This window comes from Macaca nemestrina, chromosome 20, assembly GCF_043159975.1.
Source record: "Macaca nemestrina isolate mMacNem1 chromosome 20, mMacNem.hap1, whole genome shotgun sequence".
Lineage (NCBI taxonomy): Eukaryota > Metazoa > Chordata > Mammalia > Primates > Cercopithecidae > Macaca > Macaca nemestrina.
In genome coordinates this window covers 7,158,017-7,181,269 of record NC_092144.1, presented here as the reverse complement: position 1 = coordinate 7,181,269, position 23,253 = coordinate 7,158,017, and the positions used below count along the sequence as shown (strand labels likewise).

General features: G+C 55.4%; 1 protein-coding gene across 7 annotated transcripts in view; it reads right to left on the bottom strand.

The window, feature by feature from the left end:
* Positions 1–23,223, bottom strand: part of LOC105484447 (patatin like phospholipase domain containing 6) — a 28,916-nt gene extending 5,693 nt beyond the window's left edge. The window contains exons 1-27 of one of the 7 annotated variants that reach the window (XM_011746071.3): positions 23,148–23,223; positions 22,487–22,639; positions 21,822–21,890; positions 21,379–21,466; positions 21,125–21,207; positions 20,853–20,950; positions 16,945–17,085; positions 16,695–16,854; positions 16,293–16,373; positions 15,952–16,080; positions 15,569–15,649; positions 15,313–15,475; positions 14,926–15,009; positions 14,313–14,422; positions 14,055–14,222; positions 13,899–13,976; positions 6,887–7,092; positions 6,569–6,700; positions 6,358–6,481; positions 5,899–6,012; positions 5,575–5,650; positions 2,079–2,222; positions 1,822–1,885; positions 1,371–1,539; positions 1,019–1,201; positions 727–845; positions 307–463 (exon numbers count right to left, since the gene is read on the bottom strand). In XM_011746071.3, coding sequence (XP_011744373.1) covers positions 307–463; positions 727–845; positions 1,019–1,201; positions 1,371–1,539; positions 1,822–1,885; positions 2,079–2,222; positions 5,575–5,650; positions 5,899–6,012; positions 6,358–6,481; positions 6,569–6,700; positions 6,887–7,092; positions 13,899–13,976; positions 14,055–14,222; positions 14,313–14,422; positions 14,926–15,009; positions 15,313–15,475; positions 15,569–15,649; positions 15,952–16,080; positions 16,293–16,373; positions 16,695–16,854; positions 16,945–17,085; positions 20,853–20,950; positions 21,125–21,207; positions 21,379–21,466; positions 21,822–21,848 — 2,979 coding nt within the window. In that variant the 5' untranslated portion in view covers positions 21,849–21,890; positions 22,487–22,639; positions 23,148–23,223. Of the gene's footprint in view, positions 1–306; positions 464–726; positions 846–1,018; positions 1,202–1,370; positions 1,540–1,821; positions 1,886–2,078; positions 2,223–5,574; positions 5,651–5,898; positions 6,013–6,357; positions 6,482–6,568; positions 6,701–6,886; positions 7,093–13,898; positions 13,977–14,054; positions 14,223–14,312; positions 14,423–14,925; positions 15,010–15,312; positions 15,476–15,568; positions 15,650–15,951; positions 16,081–16,292; positions 16,374–16,694; positions 16,855–16,944; positions 17,086–20,852; positions 20,951–21,124; positions 21,208–21,378; positions 21,684–21,821; positions 21,891–22,174; positions 22,431–22,486; positions 22,662–23,147 lie in introns of those variants that run through there. The other 6 variants (XM_011746103.3, XM_024793221.2, XM_011746093.3 and 3 more) reach the window with 6 other exon arrangements.
* Positions 23,224–23,253: the final 30 nt, after the last annotated feature.

Genomic DNA, 23,253 nt, shown 5'->3' with positions numbered 1-23,253 from the left:
ACAACAACAAAAAAAGGAGCATTTAGGGATAATGTGGTCACCCAAGGCCGTTCACAAAGCGGTCACCAAGGGCCCTGGGTGCTCTAGTTGGGGGTTATGGGTTAGGGTCAGTAAACAGGAGGTCCCAAAATGGTTACCCAGACTTCTAGAAGCATATCTATAAAAGTCCGGACAGCTGGGGTTTACAGTTTGAATCAGGAAGGGTAACCCTGACCCCGGAGTCTCCCCCATGGGATCAGATTAGGGTGGAGCCACGGGTTTTATGGCACTCCTGGGGTGCAGCAACCCCTCCTCCCAACGCCACACCTTGGCCCACTCCCGGGCGCGCTGCTTCGTGCGGCTGGCGCTGCGCTCCTCCGCGTACAACGCTCCGATGAAAGAGCCAATGGACGTGCCGCCCACTAGGTCCACGGGGACCCCCGCCTCCTCTAATGCCTTTAGCACTCCGATGTGCGAGCAGCCCCTGCCGGGAAAGTGGGCCCCAGTGATCCGCTAGGCCCCAGCAGCAGGAACTCCCCTGCCCCCACCTCCTCCCACCTTCCACACTGCTAAGGAACAAAGGACCCGCCCCTACCCATGGGGTCTCTCACTGGGAGGAAGCTCCACCCTCGGACACCCAGGCCCCGCCTCCAGGAGCAAGCCCCGCCCCCACGGTTTTTCCCAGGAAGGAAGCTCCACCCCCGGATTTCCAGGCCCCGCCCCCAGAGAGCAAGCCCCGCCCCTCACCTGGCCCCGCCCCCGCCCAGCACAAGGGCAATGGTGTTCCCTGTGAGCACCCTCGCCAAGCGGGAGAAGTCGCTGTGCCGGTCCGCACGCCTGGAGAAAACCTTCTCGTAGAGCTCATGCTGGGATGGGGGAGATAGCCGCGATCGAGGAGCATGAGGGCGGGGTCCGGCGGATCCCCCAGGGGCACTCTGACCTTCGAGCCCGTCCTCAACTCTCCCAGGTCCCGCCCCAATCTCCCAGGCCACGCCCGGTAGCCACGTCCCTGGAAGGTGGGGGCCGGCCCGCTCCTCACCAGCTTGGCAGGGCTGCGGCGCGAGAACAGGCGGCGCGGACAGCGCAGGTGCAGGTGCCCCGAGCACCAGCTGCGCATGTTGAGCCACTCCACGGTGCGCGTGGGGCCCGCGCCCTCCTCTCGGTGGAGCAGGACGAGCTGCTTAAGGGCGCGCACTGCCGTGTTCTCCAGCATTTGCTCCAGCTGCGGAAGATGGATGGCAGAGGTCACCAGCCGCCCCACTACCACCTGGCCACACCTGGGTCCCTGATCGCCTACCCCCACGGCGAGGGTGCACGTGGCCTGGTGCAGGCACGGAAGGGCAAAGGACGGGGCCCAAGGTGGGTGAAATCAGGGGGCACAGCCTTCCAACCTGGCCGAGGGTGGGCTCCTGGTCCCCCAGGCCAACGATGAGGATGCAGTCGGCCTGTCGCAGGCAGCGCACGGTCCAGGGCGTCAGCGAGGCGTCCGTCTGGTAAAGTACGATACGGTGTGCATCCTCCTGCTGGGCCAGCCACCCTGACAGCCGGAACTCTTGGATGCTAGGGTAGGATGAGGGCAGCGTCATCCTGAGGCTGGCCTGGGTTCAGTGTGCTCCCCAAGACCACAGAGCTCCGTTGCTGGGAGAAACTTAGACACCCAAAACCCCACCACGGAAGTCCGTGCCCTGGTGGGCAGATTCACACCACTGCGAAACTCCCCATTGACCTACCGGTAGGACGCATGCTCTGTGGCTTGAAGCCGAGAACTTGAACTCAGGTCTGAAAGAATTTGAGGCTCCAAGCCCACCCATCACCCTACCCACTCCTTTCTGCAACACACACCTATCCAGTGCGGAGGCCCCCAGGCGTGCCCGGATGATGTCACTGTTAAGCAGTAGCGTCGGACCTAGGGGTAGGTGGGGAAGGGAGGCTGGGAACCATGGTCCACAGGGCTGGGGCCTCACTCAGAAAAGAATATCCATTACCCCAACCCGGTGGCCCTGTTCCCCTCCACCCCCCAAATGACCTACCCGAACATCTTTCACTCACTAATGTCCCACCCACGGCCAGCCCCCACCCATGACCCTCACCCCACTGACCAATGGCCTGCAGGGCATGCTGCAGCTCCAGCGTGAAGGCCACCATGGGGACCTCAGCACACACGGGCAGGACTGCCACCGTTGCCAGGTTGCTGGCTGGGTTGGTGAGTTCCGAGTGTGGGGGCACACCCAGCCCAGAGCCTGCTGAGAACCCAGTGGATGAGATTTGTGGTGCAAACCTGTGTCTAGAGAGCTGAACCCTCCTCCTCCTCCTCTTCCTCCTCTTCCTCCTCATCTGAAGTTCCTGCTCCTCTGCTCCCAGACTGCAGGCTCCAGCTGCCCAGTCTTGACTCTACCATACTGAAAACCATGGGTCTGGTCCTAGACCCCCAGCCTTAACTACTATCCCCTCTTTTGTTAAAACCTGGCCATCCACCCTCCACTTTGGCCCTGATCACCTCAGTGGGATCCATTACACAACTCTACAACCATTCAGATTCACTGTGCTTGGGAGATCAATTGGCCAGTGTCCCTGCCCCATTCTGGTCTTGGTTCCTCTGTCTAATGGGGGACCTGAACACAAAACGAGGCAGAAATAAAGCTACTTTTAGCCTGGTCAACATGGAGAAACACTACTCTACTAAAAATATAAAACAATTAGCCAGGCGTGGTGGCATATCCCTGTAATCCCAGCTACTCGGGAGGTTGAGGCAGCAGAATCACTTGAACCCAGGAGGCAGAGGTTGCAGTGAGTCAAGATCATGCCACTGCACTCCAGCCTGGGCTACAGAGCGAAACCCTGTCTTAAAAAAAGGAAAAGAAATGACAAAGACAAGACAAGAAAAGGAAGTAAAGCTACTTTCGACCCATCTGTTGCTTCCCAGCTTCTCCACTAACAGCCTAGACCAAGCTGTCAACTCCCATATCTTGCCTAGACCTCTCGTTTTCTCCTTACTGGTGGAATCCTTCTTCCCATGTAACAATCTAAATAAGCTCAAATGCCTGTCCACAGCCCCTAGCCCCTATGTGACTTACCCCCCAACTCCTGCCACCTCTCCCCTTGATCACTTTCCTCCTCTCAGTGCTTCGAAACCACCAGCTGCCCCGTGCAGCATCCCTGGTTTCTCTTTCATGTCTGGCCCCATCTCATTTGTCGTCTCAGCTCACTGTCTTTAGAAAAGCCGCTTTCTTCCTCCCTCCCTCCCTCCGTCAGCCACACACCATCATGACCCTCTTTTGTCTTCTAGATATTGTTTTGTTTTGTTTTGTTTTTGAGACAGAGTCTCGATTTGTCGCCCAGGCTGGAGTGCAGTGGCGCGATCTTGGCTCACTGCAAGCTCCGCCTCCTGGGTTCACGCCATTCTCCTGCCTCTGCCTCCCATGTAGCTGGGACTACAGGCGCCCGCCACCACGCCCAGCTAATTATTTTGTATTTTTAGTACAGACGGGGTTTCACCGTGTTAGCCAGGATGGTCTCGATCTCCTGACCTCATGATCTGCCCGCCTCGGCCTCCCAAAGTGCTGGGATTACAGGCGTTAGCCACTGTGCCCAGCCAATATTGTATTCTTTATCTGTAATTTCTTTCCTTCTTTTTTTTTTTTTTTTTTTTTTTTTTTTTTGAGACGGAGTCTTGCTGTGCCCCAGGCTGGAGTGCAGTGGCGCGATCTCGGCTCACTGCAAGCTCCGCCCCGCCGGTTTCACGCCATTCTCCTGCCTCAGCCTCCCAAGTAGCTGGGACTACAGGCGCCCGCCACCTCACCCGGCTAATTTTCTTGTATTTTTAGTAGAGACGGGGTTTCACCGGGTTAGCCAGGATGGTCTCGATCTCCTGACCTCGTGATCCGCCCATCTCGGCCTCCCAAAGTGCTGGGATTACAGGCTTGAGCCACCGCGCCCGGCCTCTTTCCTTCTTTTTCTTTTCTTTGTTTTTTTTTTTTTGAGATGGAGTTTCACTCTTGTTGCCCAGGCTGGAGTGCAATGGCACAGGCTCCGCTCACTGCAACCTCCGCATCCCGGGTTCAAGTGCTTCTCCTGCCTCAGCCTTCCACCACGCCCAACTAATTTTTGTACGTTTAGTAGAGATGAGTTTCACCATGTTGGCCAGGCTGGTCTCGAACCCCTGACCTCAAGTGATTCATCTGCCTCGGCCTCCCAAAGTGCTGAGATTACAGGCGTGAGCCAGGCCTCTAATTTCTTAAAGATGTCTTTTCTGCCACTACTGCCCTGCCCCTGCCTCGGGGGATCTAGGGGTCAGGGCCAATTGGGTAGAGTCCCTGGAGGGAAAAGGGGTATCTAGGTTGCTGGGCTGGCCCAGAATCTGGCTGCCACAATGTAGAAACTCAGGCCCACATTTCAGCAGGCCTCCAACCCCATTACACGCCCCATTCTGTTCTAGCTCATTGAAATCACAGGCTGAGACACGGGCTACATCTCCCAGCATGCTGTAACTTCAGAAGGCAAGGTGCCCAGAGTCCTAAACAACAATCCACAGACTATTTTCCATCACGGTATGGGAAGTTTTGTTTGTTTGCTGTTTTATGTTTTCTGAAACAGGCTCTAGCTCTGTCGTCCAGGCTGGAGTACAGTGGCACGATCACAGCTCACTGCAGCCTCAACCTCCGGGCTCAAGCAATCAATCCTCCCGCCTCAGCCTCCCGAGTGGCTGAGACTACAGGCATGTATCACCACGCCCAGCTAACGTTTGAAAATTTTCGGCCGGGTATGGTGGCTCACACCTGTAATCCTAGCACTATGGGAGGCCGAGGCGGGCGGATCACAAGGTCAGGAGATCCAGACCATCCTGGCTAACACGGTAAAACCCCGTCTCTACTAAACACGCAAAAATTTAGCCGGGCGTGGCGGCGGGCGCCTGTAGTCCCAGCTACTAGGGAGGCTGAGGCAGGAGAATGGCGTGAACCCTGGAGGCGGAGCTTGCAGTGAGCCGAGATCGCGCCACCGCACTCCAGCCTGGGCGACAGAGCGAGACGCCATCTCAAAAAAAAAAAAAAAAAAAAAAAAAAAAAAGAAAAAGAAATAAAAAAAAGAAAAGAAATTTCTGTAGAGACAGGTGGTCCTACTGTGTTGCCCAGAGTGGTTTCAAACTCAATCTCCTGGGCTAAAGCAAGCCTCCTGCCTCAGCTTCCCAAAATGCTGAGATTACAGGCGTAAGCCATCACGACCGGCCTTGCCATCATATTCTGATCTAGGACTCCCTTTCTCTCTACATCCAAGCCATGGACTTCCCCAGCAAGCCCAGACTCCCGGGCAGACTCCGCCGCCTAAGACTCCATCCCTGGCACCACTGATTCACTTTCCAGCCCATTAACTAGCACGCCTGGGGTCAAGGACTCTGTTTCCCAGCATGCTCACGAACACGAACTCCATTCCCCAGCATGCACTGCACCTCGGTCCTACTTCGGGTTTGAAACCCGCAGGGGCATGATTTCTTCGCGGAACTCCATTTCCCAGCATCCCTCAGGAAGAAGGCGTCCCTCCCAGCATGCTCTGGACGCGGGACTACATCTCCCAGCACGCTCCGGGCCGGCCGGCTCTCACCTGGGAAGGGTCCTTGCAGCTGCTGCAAATTTCCTAGAATTTTCTGGCTCAGCAGGTGGATAAGACGGGTCACAACCTGGGGGCGTTGGAGGCCGGCATTTCAGTGAGACCCGGGAAGCAGCTGTCCAGGTCCCACCTCTCCCTCCTCTGCCGGGGCTCCTGGGTCCCCGTTACCTGAGTCCCACCCCCAAGAGCCCCGCCCTTACTCTCTCGCCTTGGCACCTCCCTCGGCCCCCGTCCCTCCGGAAGCCCCTCCCACACGCTAGGCCCGGTCCCCCCGGGGTCCGGCCTCCGGCCCTCTGCCCCGCCCACAACAGGGCGTACCTGCGGGTACCGGCGTTTGATGTGACCCAAGGTGCCCTCGGGAAGCTTGGCCAGCTCCGTGTCTCGCACCGCGTGCACCGTCGTGGCTCGCGGCTGCCGGGTCAGCGCCTCCACCTGGGGAGCCGTGTGCGTAATTGAGGCTGCTTGGGTGGGGAATGGGGAGGCCGAAGATTGGTGGAGAGGGGGCTGTACTGCCCCATCTAGGGATCCCCTGCAATGGGGGTGCAGGGAAGCAAGCCTCGCTCGCTACCCATTAGAGGTCCGAGAAGAGGGAGAGGACAGGGATACACGACAGGCGGAATCCCCTTTTCCGACGAAATGAGGTCTGGGAGGGGAGCGGACTGGGTGACGTCAGAGGTCGGGAGCTGCATTCACCACTTTACCCGGGATGATGTGTGTGTGTTGTGTGGGGATTGGCCTGGAAAAGGCCAGAGGTCAGTGGGTGGGGGCCGCGCTCACCACGCCGATGAGGTCGCCGCGGCCGTACTCGCCCACCAGCTCCTTCTTGCCACTGCCTCGCTGGATCACGCTACGCAGCCGCCCATTGAGCACGATGTAAGTGCAGTCGGAGCGGTCCCCCTGCCTGAGTGGGCGTGGAGATCAGCAAGGTCTGACCACCCCCAAGTCCCCACCCCTAGGCCGGGCCTGAGCAGCGTGGTGGAAGCTGCACCTGTACAGCGCGCGTCCCGCCTCCACTGCCGTCCAGTCGATGGCGAAGTCCATCTGGCGTACGAAGGGCGACATCCTGGCTGCCACCGTGTGCGCCGCGCTCAGCACCACACTGGGCTGTGCGCGCATGATCCTGCAGGGATAGACTTGGGATGAAAGAGCAAGGCCTCAAAATTGCCCTACACCGGCGCCGGGGGGCCAGATCTGGAGGGTCCCTTCTGCTCTTCCAGGAGTGAGGTTGAGGGATGGGGTCCTGGCCACTCTCACGGGTTGGGGGTCCTCCGAGTGCCACCCCCACTCCAACCTCAGGCCGTCATACTCGTAGAAGTCGGACTTGGAGATCCGCAGGAAGGTGCAGTCGCGCTGGGCTCGCAGCGTGAAGATGAGAGGTTCGCCAGTGAGCACCGCCAGCTGCCCCACCAGCTCCCCGGGCTGCGCTACGAACAGGCACACGTCCTCCGCCTTGTCAATCATGCGCTGGTACACGTGCAGGCAGCCCCAGAGCACGAAGTGCAGGCTCACGTCCTGTGCGGGCAGGGGATGTGATGAACACAGAACCCGGACAGCGTGGACCCCCAGCTCAGGTCAACGTGCTCCACAGAAAAACATTAAAGAAGGAAGGAAGGGTTAAGAAAAATATGAAGGCGCAGGACGCGGTGGCTCAAGCCTGTAATCCCAGCACTTTGGGAGGCCGAGACGGGCGGATCACGAGGTCAGGAGATCGAGACCATCCTGGCTAACACGGTGAAACCCCGTCTCTACTAAAACACAAAAAACTAGCCGGGCGAGGTGGCGGGTGCCTGTAGTCCCAGCTACTCGGGAGGCTGAGGCAGGAGAATGGCGTAAACCCGGGAAGCGGAGCTTGCAGTGAGCTGAGATCCGGCCACTACACTCCAGCCTGGGCAACAGAGCGAGACTCCGTCTCAAAAAAAAAAAAAAAAAAAAAAAGAAAAAAAAGAGAAAAATACGAAGGCGCAGGACGTGGTGGCTCACGACTATAATCCCAGTGCTTTGGGAGGCCGAGGCAGGGGAGTCATTTGAGGCCAGGAATTCGAGACCAGCCTGGCCAACGTGGCAAAACCCGTCTCCACTAAAATAAAAAAATTAGGTGGGCGTCGTAGCACATGTCTGTAATTCCAGCTACTCAGGAAGCTGCGGCAGGAGAATTGCCTGAACCTGGAAGGCGGAGGCTGCAGTGAGCTGAGATCATGCCACTGCACTCCAGCCTGGGCAACAGAGTGAGAGGCTGTCTTAAAAAAAAAAAAGAAGAAGGCCGGGCGCGGTTGCTGACGCCTGTAATCCCAGCACTTTGGGAGGCCCAGGTGGGTGGATCACGAGGTCCGGAGATTGAGACTGTCCTGGATAACGCGGTGAAACCCCGTCTCTACTGAAAATACAAAAAATTAGCCGGGCACCGTGGCGGGCGCCTGTAGTTCCAGCAACTCGGGAGTCTGAGGCAGGAGAATGGCGTGAACCCGGGAAGCAGAGCTTGCAGTGAGCTGAGATCACACCACTGCACTCCAGCCTGGGCGACAGAGTGAGACTCCGTCTCAAAAAAAAAAGAAAAGAAAAAGAAAAAGAAAAACATGGAGGAGAGAATAAAGACTTTGGATATGAGCAGCATCTATATATACATATAAATACATATAAAAACATATAAAAATATTTTTACATAGATTATAGATGAGCAGCATCTTTCTCTATATATGTGTATATATATGTGTGTGCATATATATATATATGTACCATATACCCAGGATTCAACCAACCTTGGATCTAAAATATTCAAGAAAAAAAACTGCACCTGCGCAGACCATTTACAGACTATTTTTCCCCATTATTCCCTAAATAATACAGCATAATGACTATTTACATAGCATTTACATTGTATTAGGTATTATAAGTAATCTCGAGATGATTTAAAGCGAGCTTGTCCACCCTGCAGCCCACAGGCTGCTTGTGGCCCAGGCTGGCTTTGAATTTGGCCCAACACAAATTCATAAACTTTGTTAAAACATTATGGAATTTTTTTTGTGTGTGTGATCTTTTTTCTTTTAGCTCATCAGCTATCTTTAGTGTTGTTTGCTTGTTTGTTTTGAGACGGTGTCTTGCGATGTCGCCCAGGCTGGAGTGCAGTGGTGCAAACTTGGCTCACTGCAACCTCTACCTCCAGAGGTCAAGTGATTATCCTTCCTCAGCCTCCCAAGTAGCTGGGATTAAAGGTGCCTGCCACATGCCCGGCTAATTTTTGTATTTTTAGTAGAGACGGGGTTTCACCATGTTGGCCAGGCTGGTCTTGAACTCCTGACCTCAGTGATCCACCTGCCTCAGCCTCTCAAAATGCTGGGATTACAGGTGTGTGCCACTACGCCCAGCTAGTGTTAGTGTATTTTATGTGTGGCCCAAGACAATTATTCTTCCAATGTGGCTCAGGGAAGCCAAAAGATTGGACACCCCTGATTTAAAGTATACTGAAGGGGCTGGGTGCAGTGGCCCACAACTGTAATCCCAGCACTTTGAGAGGACTAGGTGTGAAGATCGCTTGAGCCCAAGAGTTTGAGACCAGCCTGGGCAACATAGTGAGACCCTGTCTCTAAAAAAAAAAAAAAAAAAAAAAAAAAAATTTAAATTAGCCAGGCATGGTAGCATGTGTCTATAGTCCTGGCTACTCTGGAGGCTGAGGCAGGAGGACTGCTTGAGCCCAGATGTTTGAGGTTGCAGTGAGCTATGATACCAGCCTGGGCTACAGTGCAAGACCCTGTCTCTAAAATAAATTAAAGGCCAGGTGCAGTGGCTTATGCCTGAAATCCCAGCACTTTGGGAGGCCAAGTCAGAAGGATCGCTTGATAGTTTGAGCCCAGGAGTTGGAGACCAGCCTGGGCAACATAGCGAGACCCCCGTCTCTAAAAAAAAAAAAAGAAGAGTAAAATGGGCAAAAGATCTGAATAGCAACTTCTCCAAAGAAGACATACAAATGGCCACTAGGTGCATAAAAAGCTGTTCAACATCAAGTCATTAGAGAAATGCAAAGCAAAACCACAATTACACTTCACACCCACAGAAATGGTTAGAATTACAACGTGTTAGAGAGAATGTAGAGGGACTGGAATTCATACGCTGCCAGTGGAAATGTAAAATGGTGCTGCTGCTTTGGAGAACAGTCTAGCAAAGAAACAAACAAACAAAATAACAGTGCTTAAAAAAATTAAAAATAGAGGCTGGCCGTGGTGCCTCACATCTGTAATCCCAGCACTTTGGGAAGCTGAGGCAGACGGATCACTTGAGGTCAGGAGTACGAGACCAGCCTGATCAATAAGGTGAAACTGTTTCTCTACTAAAAATACAAAAATTAGCTAGGCATGGTGGCATGTGCCTATAATCCCAGCTACTCGGGAGGCGGAGACAGGAGAATTGCTTGAATATAGGAGGCAGAGGTTGCAGTGAGCCAAGATTGCACCACTGCACTCCAGCCTGGGTGACATAGTGAGACTCCCTTTAAAAAAAAAAAAGGCCGGGCGCGGTGGCTCACACCTGTAATCCCAGCACTTTGGGAGGCCGAGGCAGGCGGATCACGAGGTCAGGAGATCGAGACCATCCTGGCTAACACGATGAAACCCTGTCTCTACTAAAAATACAAAAAAAAATTAGCCAGGCGTGGTGGCGGGCGCCTGTAGTCCCAGCTACTCGGGAGGCTGAGGCAGGAGAATGGCGTGAACCCGGGAGGCGGAGCTTGCAGTGAGCTGAGATCCGGCCATTGCACTCCAGGCGACAGAGTGAGACTCCGTCAAAAAAAAAAAAAAAAAAAAAAATAGGTGGCTCATAACCCAGCAATTCAACTCCTAGGTATATACCCAAGAGAAATGAAAACATATGTCCAAGCACTTTGGGAGGCCAAGGTGGGAGGATCACTTGAGCCCAGGAGTTCGAGACCAGCCTGGGAAACATAGTGAGACCCCACCTTTAAAAAAAAAAAATAAAACATATGTCTACACAGAAACCCTTACATAAGACTAGGTGCAGTGACTCATGCCTGTAATTCTGGCACTTTCGGAGGCTGAGGCAGGTGGATCACCTGAGGTCAGGAGTTCGAGACCATCCTGGCCAACATGGCGAAACCTGTCTCTACTAAAAATACAAAAATTAGGCGGGCATGGCCGGGTGCGGTGGCTCATGCCTGCCTCAGCTTCCTGTGTAGCTGGGACCACAGGCATGCGCTACCACGCCTGGTTAATGTTGTTTGTTTTTTGTAGAGACTGGGTTTTTCTGTGTTGCCCAGGCTGGTCTTGAACTCCTGGACTCAAGAGATCCTCCCGCCTCGGCCTTCCAAAATGCTGGGATTACAGGCGTGAGCCACTGCGCCCAGTCTAAAGTATATACTTTAAATGGGTAAACTGTATAATACATGAATTATAGCTCAATAAAACCATTACACCCCCCCAAAAAAATATTGTTCCACTTGAGGCTCACCGACTCCCTTTTTTATTTCTTAGAGATCAGCCTGTTTCTTCCCACCACACAACATTTGTACAAGCTCTTCCTTCTGCCTAGAATGACCTTTCCAACAACTGCATCCAGTTTGTTCCTCCCCCTCCTTCCTTCTTAGGTCATGGCCTTAGAGGTGCCACCCTGTCTAAGCCAGACTTTGTAGTGCCAAGATCATCTCCTTTGTAGCACTAAGCACTTATGATTTTACAAGAATTTGTGTAATCCTTTGAGTCATGTCTCTCAGAATACTGTGGGCTGCCCAAGGGCAGGGACCACTTAAGGGCTTTCCCTGCCCACATTTGTTTTTGTTTTTGTTTTTTTGAGACAGGGTCTCACTCGTTGCCCAGGCTGGAGTCCTGGGGTGCGATCTCAGCTCACTGCAACCTATCTCCTGGGTTCAAGCGATTCTCCTGCCTCAGCCTCTCGAGTAGCTGGGACTACAGGCGTCTGCCACCACGCCTGGCTAATTTTTGTATTTTTAGTAGAGATGGGGTTTTACCATGTTGGCCAGGATGGTCTCGAACTCCTGACCTCAAGTGATCTGCTCACCTCGGCCTCCCAAGGTACTGGGATTACAGGCGTGAGCCACCATGCCCAGGCCTTTTCCTGCCTCTTGTCCAGCTGGCAGCACACGGTTCGGGATGGGGCAAATGCTGGGTAAACACATGTTTCTTTCTTCTTTGGGTAGCCTGACCAGCTAGACACCTTCCTGTTCCACCCCTTTATAAATAAGGAACTGAAACTGCCCAGAAATGGAGAGATTCCTTCTTTATCCACCACACCAACTTGTCTGGCACCCAGTGAAGCTCCACCTGCCAAAACACTGCAGGGACCCCTGGGTGAGGCGCAGTCCCAGGAGATATAAACACATGCTGGAACCTTCTAAGACAGAATTTCCAGACTGTGGCCAGGCACGGTGGCTCATGCCTGTAATCCCAGCACTTTGGGAGGGTGAGGCGAGTGGATCACTTGAGGCCAGGAGTTTGAGACCAGCCTGGCCAACACGGTGAAACCCTGTCTCTACTGAAACTATAAAAATTAGCCAGGTGTGGTGGCACGTGCCTGTAGTCCCAGCTTCTAGGGAGGCTGAGGTGGGAGAATCGCTTGAATCCGGGAGACGGAGGTTGCAGTGAGCCAAGATCGCACCACTGCGCTCCAGCCTGGGCAACAGAGCAAGACTTCATCTCAAAAAAAAAAAAAAAAAAAAAGTTTCAAGGAGAAGCACAGGAAAGCAGGGGGTCTCTAACAAAAGTCCTGCCAACCCAGAGAAGCTCTGAGGGGCTGCAGACCAGCCTGGTACACTGACAGGCCAGGGCTGGGTTGTGGCCAACAGTCTCCCAGATAAGCAGGGCCCAGGGGCCCCCAAAGAAGCCACAAGGTAACCTTACTTCCTCAGCTGTACTAAGAACAGCTCGCAAAAGCCTCGACTTCCTCTCCAGAAAAGAGCCCATCCCTGCCATGGGTGGTTCAAGGGGACAGCAGAGTCACTGGGTCAAGTGACACAGCAACACCCTAGCTGGCTAACAGTAGGACCACAGCTCCCACCCCACCCCGACCTTGCCCCAGGCTTCTCTCCCCCGAGCCTGGGGCAGTGCTGGGGTCCCAGTGCCTATGACAGCTCACTGTCACCACAGGCCCTCCTCAGAGTTAGCTGCTGCTAAACCCCCTCCCTGGCCACCTGTCACTCTTACAAACCTCACACTGTGGATAATAGACTGGATGGTTCCAGCCTGTTGCTTCTGTACATTTGAGCATCCCTGGTCTCTACCCACCAGGTGTCAGAAACAGTACCCGGTGAAATCCTAACAATCAAAAATGTCGCGGCAGGCCGGGCATGGTGGTTCATGCCTGTAATCCCAGCTCTTTGGGAGGCCGAGGCAGGTGGATCACCTGAGGTCAGGAGTTTGAGACCAGCCTGGCCAACATGGCGAAACCCCATCTCTACTAAAAATACAAAAATTAGCCAGGCATGGTGGCACGACCCTGTAATCCCAGCTATCTGGGAGGCTGAGGCAGGAGAATTGCTTGAACCCAGGAGGTGAAGGTTGCAGTGAGCTGAGATTGCACCACTGCACACCAGCCTGGGTGACAAGAGCAAGACTCTGTCTCAAAAAAAAAAAAAAAAAAAAAAAAGGCTCATTGGGGTTCTGCAAACTGGGCATCTCTTCTTTATTACCCCATTCCACTGATGAGGAAGCAGAGAACCTTCTAGATCATCTGCCACACTCTGGGGGCAGAGTGTGGGTTTCAACTTTCCTCTTCTTCCTCCTCCTCCTCCTCCTACCCTGGGACTTCTTGACTTTCAGCTGGTAGTCGGGTCACTAACCCTTGACAAGCTTCAGTTTCCCCATATGAACAGTGGACAGAATAGTGGGATATATTTTCCTACACATCCTGGGTGCTGCTACAAGGCCCTGAAACCCCGCCCCCATGGTTCATGGCCTTCCAGGGCCGGATGGCAATTTGTAGCCATTTATTGAGCCCCTATCCTGGCAGCAGTCAGCGTGAGAAGCAGACACGTTAGCGAATACTGCAGGATCAGAAGTTCAGAAAACAGAATTACAGGAAGAGCCAGGGCAGGCAGGAGCGATCTCGGAGTTGGGGTCCTAGGGCGAAAGGTTCAGGGGTCACAGGTGAAGAGTTGATGGGTCCAGAGGACATGGGGTGGGGTTGGGGGTGGGGGTCACAGGATCCAAGGGTTAGAGGTTGGAAATGATAGGATGAGAGAGGTCTGTTTCCATGGGAGAAGGTGCTGGTCTTACAGTCAAAGGGCAGGGATCAGAGGTCACAGAAGACAGAGGGAATGATCTCAGGTGGCATGGTTACAGGTCAGGGGTCAGCCTCACCTGGTCTCCCTGGCGGGCAATGATGGTGCCAGCTTTAGCGTGGTGCAGCAAGACTCGGCTGTTCAGGAGGGAGGGGTCCTGGGGAGGGAGGGGGGTTGAGATGGGGGCAGCCAGGCCTCCCTCATGCCCTGGGCCCAGCTCCCCTCGGCTGCCCACCTCGATCCGCATCAGCTTGGCCAGCTCCCGCTTTGCTGCCTCGAAGATGCTGCTGGTCTGGCGACCCTGGTAGGGCCCGAAGGGGCAGCCGCCGGTGGCCGACTCATCCTCACAGTAGCTGTATTCGCAGGCGCCTGCTGGCTGCTCACGGGGCTCCTGAGTAGGGGTCTGAGTGGGGCAGGCTTGTGACCTCCTGATGCTCCCTCCCAGCCACCTTCGCCAGCGGGCTCCACCACCAGCCAGGGTCCCAGGCCTTACCCGAGCGGGGGTTGCTTGGGACCCCCCGGAGGCCTCTTCCTGCAGGGACACGGAGATCCGGCCACGCTCATAGGCCATGTCAAAGTCGGAGCGGGGGCCACCCTGCAAGCCTGCAGGTGGGCAGGAGGGCAACAAAAGCCATAAAGATGAGAGTAAGATTTTTAAAAAATGAGCCGGATATGGTGGTATAGGCCTGTAGTTCTAGCTATTTGGGTGGCTGGGGCTAGAGGATCACTTGAGCACAGGAGTTCGAGGCTGCAGTGAGCTTTGACAGCACCATTGCACTCCAGGCTGGGAGACAGGTCTCAAAAGAAAAGAAAAGAAAAAGATGAGAGTAACCACAGTTGCGTTCTGAGACTAATGGATAGCAACGTGCCATGGGCCACTGCTGTAGCAGACATGACCAATCAATGCCTGCACTCTCTCTCTGAATCCTTCTAAATACAGGTGGGAGAAGCACTATCTCAATGAATACCTACCAAAAAGTGCCCGGGGAAGTACTGGCAGTATTCCCATTTCGCAGATAAAAAAAAAAGTCAAGATGGGCAGGCAATGGACCTGGATTCAAATCCGGAAGCCCCATGGCCCTCCCCCCAGACCCAATGCTCCAAACCTGAGATGTCCCCTGGCATGGAGACGCAGCGGCTCAGCAGAGGGGCCGAGGTGGTTTCCAGGGATGTGGGCTTCACGGGGTCCCCTGGGGGAGACACATGTTCAGGCTCCTGCTCGTCAGAGCCACTAGGCAGATTAGCAGGTTGGGAGATTAGGAGACGCTGGGGACGGATGAACTAGTGAAAGCAATTCCAATGGGTCCTTGGGGATGAGGCCAGAGCTTCCTGGGTACCAGTCAGGAGTCAGACATGGGTACCCAGCTATGGGGTCCCTGTGGGGCTAGACAGGGTCACGTTGACTCTGTAGAACTAAAAAAGGGTCTGGGGGCTGAGACGGGGCTTCCTGGGAGATTGGGCAAGGCTGGGTCCCACCTCTGGTCTCTGGGTACCTGTAGGTCCAGGCAGCGGGGCCCCGGTGGGGTCAGGTGGCCGGCCTGGCGTCTCCCTGGGCTCGTCTGTAGCTGAGGTGCTGACCATCCTCTTGGAGCCCCGCACAGGGCTGGTGCGAGTTGGGAGGCCGGGGCTGGGGAACAGACGCAGCGGCTGGATCTCCTGGGGGCAGAGAACAGCTGGTGGCCTGTCCTAGGAGTCCCATCCTGATCCCGCCCCCATCCCGCCAGTGCTCGCTCCCCGCCACCCACTCACGTGGCTGAAGAGCTCATTGGTCAGACCCAGGTAGTTGTGCAGCGCCAAGAAGGTGACTCGCTGCAGCCGCACCATGATGATCTGCAGGGCTCGAGGGGTGTGGCCATAAGATGGGGCGGGGTCAGGGGCAGGGCCAGATAGTGGGCAGGGCTAGTTCGCAGCATAAGGGGTGGGGCGGGAACCAGGGAGAGACCCACAGTCTGGGGAAATGGGGCGAGGCAGCTAAGGGAGGAGTCCGCGGCTGCGGACGTCTGGCTGCTCCAGGCCGATAACCACAGCTCCAGCGCCTGCTGGCTGCTGGGCCTCTGCCCCTTGGAACCTGGAATGGGTGGGGGCCAGGGTGGGGTCCCTCGGGGGGTGACGGGAGGCGAGGGCCCGCTGACCTGCACGACCCGCACCAAGCTCTCCGGGTACTTGGTGAAGACCGCGGAGAACGCTTCCACGGGCAGGCGCAGCACTGTGGAGTCCCGGGCCGCCCGGGCAGACACGGTCCGCTGGGGATGCTGGTGACCCTGGGGGAGGGGAGAGCGTGAAGAGAGACAAGGGCAGGGGCTGCGAGTCCCCCTCGCTACTCCCCCAATCCTTCCTGGCGCCAGTCCCAGGAGGGGCCATCGGCAGCATCAGGGATGAATCAGAGATTGGGGATCCGGTGATTTCCTTCAACCTGGTCTCTTGGGTGGGTCCTCGCACCCCAGCCCCCCCGCCCCAGGGACTGGTCACTCACGGTGATGACATCCAGGATGCTGAGAAGGCTGTTGACGCTGTCCCCGGGAACCACTTCCTTCACCACACACTCCTTCCCGTCCTGAGACACAGGGGACCAGGGATCCTTGGTGGCCTCACCCTGGTGACTGGCATGTCACCCCCTCATCCATCCCAATGATCGCTGACACCCCCCATCCCTTCTCAGGGGAACCTGCCAAGCCTTCCAACCAGCAGGCATCCCCCGTCGTTCAATACCTGTAACTACTGAGCAACCATGCCGACCACCCCAAATGTCCTTGGTCACTCCCGTTCCCCTGACTTCCGATGACACGTCTCCAAAGACCACCAGCTCTACAGAACTGCCTGCTGCCCATCCCCACCACCCATCCTCCTGCAGCAGCCCCTGGGGAGGCCCACTCACAGGCCCCGGCAGACAGAGCTCCAGCAGCCCGTCCTGCACCACGTAGATGCTGGCATCTGGCTGGCCTGGCCGGAAGACGTAGTCACCCTGGCCCAGCCGCTGGAAGACCATGTGGCGGCAGAGCTCCAGGAAGAGCGGCTTCTCGAAGTGGCCCAGCACCCTGTTGGACAGGCAGTGGGGGACAGAGGCTGGAGGTCAGGGCGGCCCCACGTCTGTAGTCCTCCACCCCCACCTGCATCCCAACACTGACCGGACGTTCTTGAGCATATAAAGCACTTCGGAGGGCAGATGGGAGTTAGCCAGGTCGCCCTCGGTCAGGTCAGCTTCCAGCACTGCGGGAGGGGGCTCCTTCCGCTGCAGCGTGGGGGTCTCTTTCTGGATGCGCAGAATCCTGGTGGGAGGGGAGGGGTGCCGGGGGAGGAGGGGGACAGGGAGAAGGCTCAGGCAAACCTGAGACCCCCACATCCTCTTTCCCTAGGGCTCACGTACAGCAAACTCTGGCCTGCTGGCCAAATCAGGCCAGCCACCATTTTTTTTTTTTTTTTTTGAGACGGAGTCTTGCTCTGCCGCCCAGGCTGGAGTACAGTGGTGTGGTCTCCGCTCACTGCAAGCTCTGCCTCCTGGGTTCACACCATTCTCCTGCCTCAGCCTCCCGAGTAGCTGGGACTACAGGCGCCTGCCACCACACTTGGCTAATTTTTTTTGTATTTTTAGTAGAGACGGGGTTTCATTGTGTTAGCCAGCATGGTCTGGATCTCCTGACCTCATGATCTGCCTGCCTCGGCCTCCCAATGTGCTGGGATTACAGGCTTGAGCCACCGCACCCAGCCTTTTTTTTTTTTTTTTTTTTTGAGACAGAGTCTTGCTCTTTTACCCAGGCTGGAGTGCAGTGGCGAAATCTCAGCCCACTGCAACCTCCACCTCCCAGGCTGAAGCAATTCTCCTGCCTCAGCCTCCCAAGTAGCTGGGACTACAGGTGTGCGCCACCACACCCAGCTAATTTTTTGTATTTTCAGTAGAGATGGGGTTTCCCCATGTTGCCCAGGCTGGTCTCAAACTCCTAAACTCAAATGATCCTCCCGCCTCAGCCTCTCAAAGTGCTAGGATTACAGGCGTGAGCCACTGCACCCGGCTGGCCACATTTATTTTTGTAAATAAAGTTTTATTGGTACAAAGCCACATTCATGTATTTGCATATCATTATGGCTGCTGCCATGCAGCAGAGTCAAAGAGTTGCAACGGGGCCATATGTGGCCAGCAAAGCCTGAAACATTTACTATCTGGCCCTTTATGGAAAAACCCTAGGACTCCAGACCTAAAGTTCTCCGAGATGGCCCCTCCACTAGGCATAGGCCCCTGAGCTGAACCCTTTAGGGAGGCAGACCCCGACATAGCTTCCAAGATAAGGGTAAGCCCGGAAATGGTACGTATGTTTGTCGTGGGCGTCCTGAAACGTTCCCTCTAGTAGTCACAGAGTAGACTGCTGAGATATTGCCCTTAACGTGAGTATGCCTTTGACATGGCTTCCAATATATGAGAAGACCGAAGATACAGCCTCTCTGCTCTATGTAAACATTCCTGAAATAGACCTTCCACCCAGTCTGAGAGAACCTTGAGACAGCCCCTCTGATGGCCACAGAGGTCCCTGAAGTAGCCCTCATTATCAATGGAGAATCCAGAGATAGCCCCTCTGCTAATTGTGGACCTGGGCAAGCCCTTCCCCACAAGTCACAGTGATTGCTGAGACAAGACTCTCCACTGGCAAAAGATCCCTGAGATAGACCTTGGAGGATGGGACCCTAGGTTAAACTCAATGAAATCAAGAAATTCCAATATAATTCCTTTTTTGGCTGGGCGTGGTGGCTCATGCCTGTAATATCAGCACTTTGGGAGGCCGAGGCGGGAGGATTGCTTGAGGCCAGGAGTTCAAGACCAGCCTAGGCAACACAGCGAGACCCCCCCATCTCTACAAAACATTTAAAAATTAGCCAGGCATGGTGGTGCATGCCCGCGGTCTCAGTTACTTAAGACGCTGAGGCAGGAGCGATCTCTTGAGCCCAGGAGGTCAAGGCTGCAGTGTGCTGTGACTGTGCCACTGCACTCTAGCCCGAACAACAGAGTGTGATCCTGTCTCCAAAATAATAATAATAATTATTATTATAATTATTAATTATTAATATTAATTATTAATTATTAATTATTATATTATTATAATATAATAATAATAATTATTATTATATTATTATTCCTTTTCTGATCAGGGATACCTTGAGCTAACTCTTCCCTAGGTCACGGAAAGCTGAGATAGCCCCCTGACAATCATGAAGACATCAGGGTAGTCCCTGAAGAGTATGCAGACACTAGAGACAGCTCCTGTGATGTGGAGAAACCTGAGATATGGACCCTCAACTGATCATAGGGAACTTCGAGATAGCCCTTCTACTCAACTCATAGAAAGCCCTGCCATTGGCCAGGCGCAGTGGCTCATGCCTGTAATCCCAGCACTTTGGAAAGCTGAGGCAGATGGATCACAAGGTCAAGAGATCGAGACCATCCTGGCCAACATGGTGAAATCCCATCTCTACCAAAAATGCAAAAATTAGCTGGGCATGGTGGCGTGCGCCTGTAGTCCCAGCTACGCTGGAGACTGAAGCAGGAGAATCTTTTGAACCTGGGAGGCAGAGGTTGCAGTGAGCCGAGATTGCGCCACTGTACTCTAACCTGGCGACAGAGCGAGACTCCGTCTCAAAAAAAAAAAAGAAAAAAAAAGAAAAGAAAGAAAAGCCTGCCATTGCAGGACTATTGATCATGGAGAGCCCTGGTGTGAAGAAACCCTTGAGGCAGACCTCCAGGTACACTCCATGACATAAGGGGATCCCAGAGCCAGCACTCAACTTGCAAAGAGAGTTGGAGAGCCTTTCTCACAGACCCTGAGATAGCTCCTTGCTGCCAACAGGGATCTCTGATGCATCCTTCCTATATTTCTAGTGCAAGAAAATTCCTAAGAGCCCCTAGGGAACAGAAACTCCTGAAACAGCCTCCTCAGTGTGGGAAGAACTCCAAGGTCCATAACACAGGATTGATGCCTTCTGATGTAGAGAGATGCCTGAGATAACCGCTGGAGAAGAGAGGCTGGAGGCTGCAGACAGCCCCTTTAGGAGATCATAGAAACACAGTTACCTAGTGAAGTACCCTGGAAGAAAACCACTCATGTGAGGAGACTCATGAAATAACTTACGTGGAGACCCCTGATGTAGACTCCCCCACTAAATATATAGCAAGACCTCTGAGATACTGACTTGGGAACAAATAGCTCAGATACCCCAGTGGAAGGAGAACATCACTGAGGTAGCCCTCAGGGAAGAGAGACCCTAGAGACAGCGTGTCTGGTGTGGAAGAGCTCTGAGATAGCCCCTCAGAGGAGAGTCCAGAGATATCCCTCTGAAACAGGAAGACGTTCTTTTTTTTTTTTTTTTTCTGAGACAGAGTCTCGCTTAGTCGCCCAGACTGGAGTGCAGTGGCGCGATCTCGGCTCACTGCAAGCTCCGCCTCCCGGGTTCACGCCATTCTCCTGCCTCAGCCTCCCGAGTAGCTGGGACTACAGGCGCCCGCCGCCTCGCCCGGCTAATTTTTTGCATTTTTAGTAGAGACGGGATTTCACAGTGTTAGCCAGGATGGTCTCGATCTCCTGACCTTGTGATCCGCCCGCCTCGGCCTCCCAAAGTGCTGGGATTACAGGCGTGAGCCACCGCGCCCGGCCTCTTTTTTTTTTTTTTTAAGACAGAGTCTCACTCTATTGCCCAGGCTGGAGTGCAGTGGCGTGATCTTAGCTCACTGCAACCTCTACCTCCAAGGTTCAAGTGATTCTCCTGTCTCAGCCTTCTGAGTAACTGGGATTACAGGTCCATGCCACCACACCCAACTAATTTTTTTATTTTTAGTAGAGATGAGGTTTCGCCATGTTGGCCAGGCTGGTCTCAAACTCCTGACCTCAGGTGATCTGCCCGCCTCAGCCTCCCAAAGTGCTGGGAATTACAGGCGTGAGCCACGGCGCCCAGCCAATATGGGAAGACTTCCACAACACTTTGGTGTGGGTTGATTACTCAAAAGGCCCCTGACATAACCCCTAATACCAGGTCACACCCAGCACAGCCTTACTTCTTGGCAATGTTGAGCATCTTCAGTTTCTTCTTCATGCGTGGCCGGGAAGTGGCGGAGACAGAGGTATCCACGAGGGAGGACGTGGATTGTGACACCTGGAAGAATGAAGGCGGGATGGGTCAGTTGCTAATTCAGACCCTGGGGGAGAGGCAGACGGATCCAGGGGGTCTCCATCAAGGAAGGAGCGGTGGTGGAGCCTAAGACGTGTAAATAGGGAAGGGGCGCGGCCTCTGTGTGGTCAGGGCAGACCCCAGGGGTCACGGACTCACCTTCCGCATAATCTTCCGGCCATAGAACAGCACTTTGTCCCTCTTCCGGAACCGATACCGGGGGCCATCCGGGGCTGGGGTTTCTGGGGATAGGTGGGGACAGGGGCACTCCGAGCTCTGTGCAGACTCCACCCTGCTAGAGCTGGGGTACCGCGAACAGACGCCAGCAAATCCCCATCTCTGCCGCCTCGGGACCCGGGCATTTGGGCTCCCCCACCACACAGCCTCCCAAGAGGGGCCCCTCGGGTGCTCACTTGGCACTCGCAGCCTCCGCACCACCAGGAGGATGAGCACGGCCGTGACCACCACCGCCACTCCGGCCCCGATCATCACGCCCAGCACCTGAGGGACAAACGGCACTGGCTGCGCACCGCAAATCCGTCCCGCCGAGACTTCCCCGGGCTCCGGGACGTCCTGGAACCCATCCCTCTCCCCCACCTTCGCCCCCGAGGAGTTAGTAGCCAGCCCATGACTCGATGTCTCCATCTGCAGAATGGGCCAGTGCTGCTCCCTCCCCGGGGGCGCGACTCTTCCCTGAGGCCCGGCGGCCCGCAGTGCATGCCGGGAAACGTAGTTCCGCCCAAGCGGACGCAGCGTGTTCTCGCCAGATCATGTAATGCGCGCTGAGCACGCCGGCAGTTGTAGTCCCCGTGGCGCCCCACGCCCGCGCCTACCCGGTCCCCGTCCCACCCCTTACCATTCCAGTTTGCAGCGGAGCCTCCATCGGTTGATTCCAGCTGGACTGCCGATCTGGTAGCCCGTAGTCCTGGGAAATCAAGGAGTCGAAGGAATCCGTGCAAGTCGTCAATCTGGGCCCGCCCCTCCCCTGCCTCAAGCCCTGCCCCCAGCTTAAGCCCCGCCCCCGGGGGGGTGAAGCGTCTCCACCTGCCAGGGGCGCGGCTAGAGGGGCTCTGCGAGACTAAGGAATGGAGCAAACGGACCTCCCGGCCCAGGCCAGGAGGTGAGGCGAGTCCCCGGCTCCCTTCGCCTACGCGTAGGGCCTACCAGACGCTCCGCCCGTCCAACCCCACCCCGGGGCCAAAGGCCGACCTGGCACCGACTGTCAGCAGCCTGAAGGCAGGTCCCCGCTGGGCACGGTCCCCTGCACCTGGTGACTTCCTCCCGGGTCACTGCCCTCTGCGGGACTGATCAAGCCTGATCACCCGACCCTCCAGGCCGCACTCCCTACTCCGTCGAACACTGAATGCCCCACCCCAGGAAAACTGGGGCCCGCAAGCCGTGGGGTCCGGGGGTGGGGACCTAGATACCCAGCTCCCGACCCAAGCCTGCCCCCGGGAAGACCCAGGAGCTGGGAGGCACGGGACTACTGTCGGGGCATCCGCAAAGGCGTCTGATACCCACGTTTCAGAAGAGTCCTGGGATGCTTGGTGTGGTGTGGGCTTGCAAGGCGCTGCTGGTTTTTGCCAGGGATTTACTATCACGTAGTAGTGAAGTTATGGGGGCTCTATGGCACGGAGCATCACTGGGACTCCGGGACCGATGGTGGCGCCATTGCTGGGAGGCGTAACCAGAGACGCTGGAATTAGTGGGTGGGGATGGGGGGTCACTGGAAAGTTACTGAGAGATTCTGAGGATTACAGTACTACTGCTGGGAAAACCAGGAGGTGGGTGGGCACATTCCTGGGGTGCTTATGAGAGCGGGCCTGGGGAGGGCGTGCGGGCTCCTTGGAAGATACTGAGAGATGCTGGAACATTACTGGGATTTTTCTGGGAAGCTGAGGATGTTTCTGACACCGCTAGAGTATTAATGGGAAATCGGGGGCCGGGGGGTAGGAATCTCGGAGCCTGCGAGTCGTTACTTGGAAAATTCCTGGGTGGCCTGTCCTCTTTCACCCCAGGGCACACCTGGCTACCGGTGCAGAAACACCTGCCGGGACGTGGGGGGATGGGAACATCAGAGTCTAGAGTTAACAGAAATCGGAGGACAGATGTGGGAAAGCGGAGGCTCGCCAATGACCCTCGAAGGGACACCCCTGCGAGGCCAACGGAAACCCGGACTCACCCAGGGGCGGCAGCCGGGGTCCACTCCGCGCCAACACCGCTAGCGTTCCGCCCGGCTCCGCAGGCGCGGTCCCTTTAAATTATTCACTACAAGGCGCACAGCGGTC